The 6,832-nt window shown below is 46.2% G+C and overlaps 1 protein-coding gene across 1 annotated transcript; it reads right to left on the bottom strand.

Annotated features, from left to right (window-relative positions):
• Positions 1-2,531: 2,531 nt before the first annotated feature.
• On the bottom strand, positions 2,532-6,810 carry LOC118514035 (sodium-coupled monocarboxylate transporter 1-like). Its single transcript, XM_036060511.1, has 7 exons — positions 6,303-6,810; positions 4,630-5,145; positions 4,519-4,570; positions 4,380-4,447; positions 4,148-4,302; positions 3,829-3,969; positions 2,532-3,767 (listed from the first exon to the last, which is right to left on the bottom strand). The coding sequence occupies exons 2-7, from the start codon at positions 5,143-5,145 to the stop codon at positions 2,807-2,809; spliced, it is 1,893 nt and encodes a 630-aa protein (XP_035916404.1). The 5' UTR covers positions 6,303-6,810; the 3' UTR covers positions 2,532-2,806.
• Positions 6,811-6,832: the final 22 nt, after the last annotated feature.

Raw genomic sequence — 6,832 nt, 5'->3', positions numbered from 1 at the left:
TTAATTTACGCAATTTCCAGCCAGGGTTCAAACGAAACCAGTTAATGGTTAGTGTAAATAATTTTGTGTAGAAATTTTATTTTACTCCCCCTTCAAACCTAAGGATACGGATTTTTCTGCACCGGAGAACAGCGACCCATACAGAATGCAGTCCTTCAGGTTTTGCAGGACCAAAAGCTACCAAAAATCTGCGTCAAGAGAAAGTTCACTTCGGGCGGGGGTTGCCGGTCAATAACCATGCTAAAAAAACACACACACACACACGACCACCCTCCAGAACAACGGCCGGTCTTGGCATGTTTCACTCAGCCTCAGCTCGGTGTGTTGATGATCCTTTCATGCGGAACCTTGGCAGACCCAACGCGGGGGAAAGATCTCACGTCCCACCGGACTCCGGTCAAAGATAAATCGGGTAAAATGTCCGCCCCGTCCACGTAAAAACACGTCCGCACACACATGTAGCCGTTTAATTAAATATTTAACCTTTTTTTTGGCGCTGCGATCCATGGCGGTTTTATTTTATTTTATTTCTTTTCTCTCTCTCTCTCTCCCTTTCTCTTTTGGACGTCTCACATTCTAATAAAGCACCACGAGAACCCGCCCGGAAAGGTTCACATGTGGGTGTAATTTTCCGGATGAAAGGCGACCACCGAGCGCGACCTCATCGCGGGGCCGTGCGTACACGAACGCAAGTGCGCAGGTGAAGTGAATGAGATTTTGAGCACATATTTGCATATCATTATGATGAAATAAATTGTATACATTTTATTCCCATTTTCGGTCCAGTTCTGTCAGAAAACCCTGTCTCTAAGTTATGTGAGGCTCCAGTCACCGAAAGGAATACCTTTCCCTGAGTGGCCAATGCAGCTACTCGTACGTTTTGTACGGATTCCGAACAATTTACCCAGCTCGGAATACAATCGCTGGAGTCAAGGGGTTTCGAAAGGGCACCGGAAGCCATCATCCTCGGTCATGACCGACGTCAGGTCAACATTGACATTCCGGAGTGCAGTAATTAGTCATGCAGTGAATATGAGTAGGAGCATTCGCGCAGGGGGTTAAATAGCATTCTACCTGAGATTGCTCCGGTTGTAATATTTCTCCTCAACAAAAATGAAGGACTAAAGTGAAACTTTTCTATTCAAATGAATAAATCCGATACCACCGAAAGCGAAAAGTTGCACAATGAATACAAGTATACAGAAATGTAAAACGATTATAGTTCCAGCAACAGAAGCCCATAAATTAATAACATTCTAGCCAGCCAGCCAGCCAGCCACACGCAGTACACACCAACTCGATCCAATTACACCCTTTTGGAAAACAAGTGGTCAAACCAAGCCAGAACCACCAAGGAGGAGCAACATTTTACTTGTGGTGCCTCAAGCAACAATAGCGCCACTACAAAGGATGAATTATCACCCGACGCTGGAAAAAGCTCCAAAAACATGCCCTCACTCTCGGTCTCCCTCTCTCCCTCTTTCTCTCTCTCTCTAAACGGTGGTACATTGTTTTCCCTCCCATTTGTGTGGCTGCAACTACGCAGCATACGCCAACACCTCGGAAGAACCGGAAGCCGGATGCGACACGCCACCGACGTCAGCCTCGCAACGGCCGTGAACCGGGACCCGGACAAGACGAAAGTTTTATTTCATTATACTGCTTACAACTGCTGCTTTTCCTCCAAGCTAGTGGGGTTAGTTTTCCACCGTAGTTTTTCCCCCCTTTTTATTCGCCAACTATACTTCGTCATATAAACATACTGCCACCGAGCTGGCTTTGGTGGCGTTTAGAGTTTCTGGCAACGGAAAATCGCAACAAACCAGCGTTGCATAACTCTCATTTCCTGCCTTTAGCAGCCTTGGTGCTTGGCAGACATAACAGTTCCCAGATTTCACGGGCTTCTTCCGGTTGAAAATTTGACACGGCTCCCATCCCCATGCTCCGTGCTTTTGAGTTTTGTTCGAAATTTTTGACGTGAAAAATGCTACTTCATCGTACATGTTTCACTTATATTGCAGGGCATTCAATTATTTCGAAAAAATGAGTAATTCGACTCTCGCTATATGCTTCAACGCTTTGTGGGTCTGTAAAAGAAGTTCAGGAAGATACTCATTTCACTCCGTGCTATCAATACCTTCAAATTCTTAAATATTCAATAGCTAATTCATCTGATTAATTCTCTCATCATGCGAGGAAAAATTAGTGAGGATCATTGATGGAAGTCAAGATTCTTGAGAGTTCTCCTGCTAGTCCAAGATGGGTCCAAGAGGGGCATCGTTCCTGGAGCCTCGTTCGAAGGGTTTCTGTTATGGGGAGGTTTTTTTGGGATCTGGCCTAATCTAACAAGAGACTTCGTCCAGGAAGAGAGTTTTTCGCCGTACAATTCCTCGTTGTAAAATTCAATCTCGTGCTTCACTTGTAGCTATAATAGGATGATCTTATATCACAATATAACTTAATACATTTTTGAAATCGACTGTGTGATATTTAATCGGATTTTTTATTACCAAAGAGTAAGCAGAACCTGATATAGAGGGAGTTAAAGTGGTTTGTATTGTTCAACGAAATGCTTAATGTTCCATTCGTCATATATCTCGTATATCAGTATATCGAAAATGCCATTCGAAGAAACACTCACAATCAGATATTATGTATCACAGACATTGCAATGTTTTGTGCTGGCAATGACGAACTATGGCCATTCAGTAGTTATTGTGACAGGACGGTGATATTCTCGGATTTTGTTCTATTGCTTCCCTGAAGGACTACTCAATTATTACTTGCACCGGTAGCATTACCATGATCAATTTCGCACACGCCCATTTTGCTCGGTGGCATTGCCTTCTACTGGGACACTTGTTTGAGTTTGCATTTCCTCGCTGAAAGCCTGGGGGTTCTTATTCGCTGTGCCGTAGTAACTGAAGCATTCGCGAGGTAAAAACCTGTGAATGACGGGCGAGATGAGTTCCGGATCGATGTGACTTAAATCCCGGGGTCCTGTGATGAACGATACGATCGAGCCAACGATCAACACTGTCGTAACGCCGATCGGTGTGATCCAGTGGTAAGACAACCGATACAAGGGAAACACTCCACTCTCGTCGGGATATATTTGATTCACATTCGTGGTGTTGGTGATGAGTCCCGCGATGCATCCTTCCACCGAGACCGGTAGCTTGTGTGGGACAACCTCACCCGCAGCGCTTGCAAACTGACTTCCAAGTGAGATCCAACCGGACAGAAGTGCACCGGCGATCCCTCCAAACAAGGCTCCCTTAGTGTTGCTCCACGGGACCAACATGCCCAGGGTGAATAAACCACCCGTCGTTCCGTTGCCAATCGCAGCCAGTGTTGCCGATACGATCAGAATTCCATCCAGTTTGTCCACGATGAACAAACAGCCCATAGCGGCAAGACCAAGCACCACCACACTACCTCGCACGACTATGTTAGCCACAAACGAGCTTGGAGTAATCCGGAACAGTCCTTTCAGTATGTCTTCCAGCAACACGCCCGAGGTTGTGTTGAGAATGACTGACAGCGAGCTGAGAGCGGCTCCAAACACACCGGCAATGAACAGTCCCGGCATGCCGCTAAGATGTCCGACCGACTCCATCACGTAGTGCGGGAACAGCTGATCGCTCGTTTTCACCAGCTCTACCGAGGCCGGATCACAGTCGAAGTACTCGCCGTACAGCAGCAGTCCAGTGTAGCAGCAAACCGAGATGAAGATCGCCGTTCCGATGACGAACATGTAGATAGAACTGAGGATGACAGAAGATATAATGTAATAAACCATTAAGGTTTCAAAGGCAGGTAACGTACTTCTTGGCTGTCTTCAAGTTCGGCAGGGACATGTATCGCTGGACCATCGTTTGGTTCACGGCATTGTACGAGGTCCAGTAGAAGAATCCTCCAATAAGAACGGCCCAGAACGTTTGTCGTTCATACATCGAAGGTGTGAAGCTGTGAAATACAAATGACGCATTAGAGCCATCTTATCAAAGTGCGTGTAGACCAAATCTCAACCATCACACCCTACAAGAAGAACAGGTGGAAAGTAGAGATAAGACGGACCGATTCTCCAAATCTTTTGACATCCATCTCAATTCAACTACCGATCATCAATCAATGCGAGGCTTACTTGAAAAAATCTATCCGTCCACCCTTCACCGACCGATCCCAGATAACGTCCAGGCCACCGAGAGCAGTCGTTCCGATAATGACCACGACCACGACCGAGATGAACATCACCACCACCTGCCAAGCATCGGTGAAAACGACCGCCTTGATGCCTCCCTAAAATGATTAGAAGTTGAAGCGAGCGAGGTGATTCACTGACTTTTCGGTGGCTAAACACAGCCCGAATTGCTTACCAGAAGCGTGTAGAAAATGCAGACCACGCATACGATCGCTCCAATCACGTACAAATTGAAGCCAGTTACTGTAAGAGGGAGTGGATAATAGCTTTAGTTATAGTACTTCTCGAACCTTCCTACCGAGAGTTCGACTCACCTTGGTTAAAAGCCAACGCAGGCACATAAATCACCATCGGCAGAAATAGCATCTGTAAAGCAATTCAAAAGCTCAGTCTATCGATCACACCTCATCCTCGTCCAATCTTACCTGATTAATAACAAACATCACCGAAGCCATCGATCGGACGTACGGATTAAATCGCAGCTCCAGATATTCGTACGAAGAGTTTAGCTTGAGAGAGCAAAACACGGGCAGATACACGCTGCAGACCGCCACACCCATCAGCAAGATCGGTACCACGATCAACCAATACTGTGTCCCGAAGTTGTAGATCTCCGCCGGTGTTCCCAGTATCGTCACTCCGGATATATAACCCGCACAAAGGCTCATCGCTACCGGGAAAGCTTTCAACTTCCGCGAGCCCAACAGATATTCATCGATCGTAGCTGATCCGAACGTATTGGTTGGCTTTTCTGCAGGCAAATGGTCCTGTTCATCCTCCACATCGGGCGTACGGTTGCCTTTGAAACGTTTGAAGAACCCAAAGTAGATTCCGCAGGCGGCCGACAGGATTAGCATTCCGCCAAACATGCAATAATCGACCACGCCGAACTGATACAACTCTCGGATGCTGTCCGACATTGTGCTTCTGGGTGCAGACATCTAAATATAGACGAAACGGTAAAGCAAACCTGTCTCGAGATCAAGAAATTCGCAGCTAATTTTGGAACCTTGATATCAAGTGATCCTCCAAGAATGAGACTGACCAAACATGATCAAAAGAATCGACTCAAACAGGCATAAATTAACATCCTAAATTGATCGCTGCGTCAATCGTTTCACGCAATGTGCTAACCAGTTCATGTTAAACCCAAGCTCTTCGTTTTTTTCCCTCTCTCTCCGAGATCACGTGTCTTTTAATCTAACACACCTGCCGACGTTTGTCTCCAGGTGTCCACATTAAATCCACATTAAATCCAGGCTATATGCTCGTCCAAACCGTATCCATCGTATAAGGCAATGAGCAACATATCATGCGTTCAACATTAAGGCTTTCATGGGTGACATGGCAAGGACTTGAGTAGTGGTAGATTGTCTCGATCCTTTTAGAGAAACGCTAAGCAATGGGGTTAAGATCACTTTTCTGAGAATTTACTTTCCAGCTTAATCACAACATGCTTCCTAAAAGCGTTAAAGATGCGATCAACAAACAAGATATTGCGATACACTCTCCATTACCATCACCACACCGCGCGATCGCCAATCAATAAATCAATTTGCCACCATTATTCCATGTTGTGAAATAATTTCAAGATCCAAAACCGAAGGGAGACATCAGTATCGCTTAAGGGCCCACAACAAGTTGGCCAGAAAAGGATCGCGAGTCACAGCCTCCTCCTACGTTCGTTACCAAGTTCAATGGATTTGTCAAACTGTCCGTTATTGTTGCTCGGTCCACGTTACTTGCTGCATTTACTACCAACCCGGTGCTCCGTTCCGTAGTTAGTGGGTCACAAATGTTAAAAGTAAATAGCATTTTCTAAATTTATCTTCCGTTTTCACTTGTTTTTCCCCCGTAAAAAGTCTCCGGGAACAGGGAGCATTCTTGCCCCTTCCACGCGAACCCCTCGCACTCAGTCCATCACACAAGCGGCGTTCCCGTGCTGGCCGGCTATATTTACAAACATTCTTTACGTGTACCCGCACTTACAATGTGCCGCAATCAATGAACGTAGTTTTTTTTTGCCTTTTTTCTCGATCACTGGTGTGGCACGTGCACTTGTTTCTGTTTGAAATTTTAATTACTCCCGTTACATTACCTTCCTGCGCTGCAACTCGGCAAGTTTTTCCCGACAAAACAAACCGAAATTCGCTAACTGCACGATCCTACCGGTTCCACAGTACAATTGGCACTGAGAAGGGAACGCACCACATTGGCACCACCGGGCCACCGCAGTCAGTCAGCCAGTGATCACACGCGTCAATCCTCGTCACCGGTCGGCGATCCGACTCGTGTGGGTCGTGTTTGTCGTTTTTCTCCTTCCTGCCTATCTTTGGCTTTGGCGTGACGGTAATGGTGTGAGTGGCTCGCACGAATGTTGGTGCGTTCGAAAGGGAGTCATGTTCGATTTGCTATATTTTTTTCTTTTTTTTCGTTCCTTGGTTTTTGGCTAAACAAACCAAAACAAAATGTGCTGAGCGCGACGCGTTAGTTTGTCTTTTGGCACTTGACCCACGGAATGTTGCAACTGTAGCTGGCGAGAAGCTAATGGATACCGGCGGCGTCCGGTCTTCTGGCGCTGTTCTTTGGTCGCGTAATATTGAGCAATTCGAATTCTGACACCGAGCA

The sequence above is a fragment of the Anopheles stephensi genome, chromosome 3 (genome assembly GCF_013141755.1).
Source record: "Anopheles stephensi strain Indian chromosome 3, UCI_ANSTEP_V1.0, whole genome shotgun sequence".
In the NCBI taxonomy this organism is placed as follows: Eukaryota; Metazoa; Arthropoda; class Insecta; order Diptera; family Culicidae; genus Anopheles; species Anopheles stephensi.
The sequence above is the reverse complement of the archived record's forward strand: the minus strand, read 5'-3'. Positions and strand labels throughout refer to the sequence as shown.

What these genes read in the sequence shown, in the direction of transcription:
- LOC118514035 (XM_036060511.1), bottom strand. Translation starts at nt 5,145, where the DNA reads ATGTCTGCACCCAGAAGCACAATGTCGGACAGCATCCGAGAGTTGTAT. An exon ending in TGATGTTTGTTATTAATCAG is followed by an intron (nt 4,571 to 4,629) that starts GTAAGATTGGAC and finishes ATTGCTTTACAG; the next exon opens with ATGCTATTTCTGCCGATGGT. An exon ending in GGACGGATAGATTTTTTCAA is followed by an intron (nt 3,970 to 4,147) that starts GTAAGCCTCGCA and finishes TGTATTTCACAG; the next exon opens with CTTCACACCTTCGATGTATG.